At 33.8% G+C, this 1996-nt stretch overlaps 1 protein-coding gene across 1 annotated transcript; it reads right to left on the reverse strand.

The window, feature by feature from the left end:
• Window positions 1-451: 451 nt before the first annotated feature.
• LOC133035957 (secreted RxLR effector protein 161-like) lies at window positions 452-1252 on the reverse strand. The gene has a single exon (XM_061112410.1). It carries the CDS (start codon window positions 1250-1252, stop codon window positions 452-454), a length of 801 nt encoding a protein of 266 aa, XP_060968393.1.
• Window positions 1253-1996: the final 744 nt, after the last annotated feature.

Raw genomic sequence — 1996 nt, forward strand, 5'->3', positions numbered from 1 at the left:
ATGAGGCTCGCTCAAGTGGTCATAGGAGGATGCGTGTGTGTTGGAAGTCTTGGGTTCGAGTCCCAAGTTATGCATGATTGTAATATATAAATACTTAAATAAAAAAAAAAACTTTAAAATAAAAGAATTTACAATATATTATGAAATATTAGTATTATGTAATATTATAATTTAGAGAAAGAAAATAGAGAAGAGATGAGAATTTTCTGAGTATTTTATTCCAATAGGTGATCTCCTCTTTATACACATATAATAGTCAAATATTAAGAAACTAAGAAAAAGGGAATGTTGATTACATTAATGGTAATAAATAAAAGATTTGGATATCCACATAATTAATAATATTTATAACACTCCCCCTTAGATGTCCATAATAACTGCCTCATTAAACCTCGCCGAGAAAACCCAGTGAGACAAAACTCGGTCAAGGAAAAAAGAGTGCAGTATGAAATTACTCCCCCTCATTTGGGCATTCATGGAGATCCTTTAATCGACGCATTCCGATCTTGTGAACCATCTTCTCAAAAGTTGATGTTGGTAATGACTTCGTGAATAAGTCTGTAAGATTATCACTTGATCGAATTTGTTGAACATCGATATCACCATTTTCTTGACGATTGTGTGTAAAGAAGAATTTTGGTGAAATATGTTTAGTTCTGTCTCCTTTAATGTACCCTCCTTTAAGTTGACCAATGCAAGCAGCATTATTTTCACAGAGAATTATTGGTACTTCTTTATTAGATGTTAATCCACATGTTCCTCGAATATGTTGTGTCATTGATCTTAACCAAACACATTCTCGACTTGCCTCGTGAATTGCAAGTATCTTAGCATGATTTGAGGAAGTAGCCACCAGAGTTTGCTTCGTTGACTGCCAGGATATAGCAGTGTCACCGCAAGTGAACAAATAGCCAGTTTGATATCTGGCTTTATGTGGATCAGATAAATATCCTGCATCTACGTAGCCAATAAGTTGTGACCCACAATTATTAGAATAGAATAATCCTTTATCAATAGTACCCTGGAGATAGCGGAGTATGTGCTTAATCCCTTTCCAATGTCTATTTGTTGGAACAGAACTAAATCTTGCTAACAAATTGACAGAGAAAGCTATATCAGGTCTTGTACAATTAGCAAGATACATCAGTGCTCCTATTGCACTAAGATATTGTACTTCTGGACCAAGGAGCTCTTCATGTTCTTCTCTAGGTCGAAAAGGATCTTTTTCTACATCAAGTGATCTAACTACCATTGGGCTACTCAATGGGTGTGATTTTATCCATATAAAACCGTCTCAAAATCTTTTCAGTATAAGTTGACTGATTAATGAAAATTCCACATTTTAAATGCTCAATTTGTAGACCAAGACAAAATTTTGTTTTCCCTAAATCTTTCATTTCGAACTCTTTCTTTAGATATTCCACAACTTCTGAAAGTTTTTCAGGAGTTCCAAGAATATTCAAATCATCAACATAAACAACAATGATAACAAACTCAGGACTTGAACTTTTTATAAAAACACATGGGCAAATAGGATCATTTTTATATCCTTCTTTTAATAAATATTCACTAAGTCAATTGTACCACATACGTCCTGATTGTTTGAATCTATACAATGATCTTTGTAATTTAATTGAGCACATTTCTCAATTGCTTGAATTATATGCATCAGCATCTTAAATTCTTCAGGGATCTTCATGTAAATATCACTATCTAGTGATCCATATAAATAAGTTGTGACTACATCCATTAATCGCATATCGAGTTTTTCACTCACAGCCAGGCTAACCAAATATCTTAATGTTATTGCATCCACCACAGGAGAATATGTCTCCTCATAATCAATATCTAGCCTTTGAGAAAAACCTTGAGCTACAAGTCTTGCTTTGTATCTCACAACTTCATTTTTCTCATTTCTTTTACGTAAACATACCCATTTGTATCCAACGGGTTTCACACCTTTAGGTGTTTGGACTATAGGTCCAAATACTTTGCG

This window comes from Cannabis sativa, chromosome 3 (genome assembly GCF_029168945.1).
Source record: "Cannabis sativa cultivar Pink pepper isolate KNU-18-1 chromosome 3, ASM2916894v1, whole genome shotgun sequence".
Lineage (NCBI taxonomy): Eukaryota > Viridiplantae > Streptophyta > Magnoliopsida > Rosales > Cannabaceae > Cannabis > Cannabis sativa.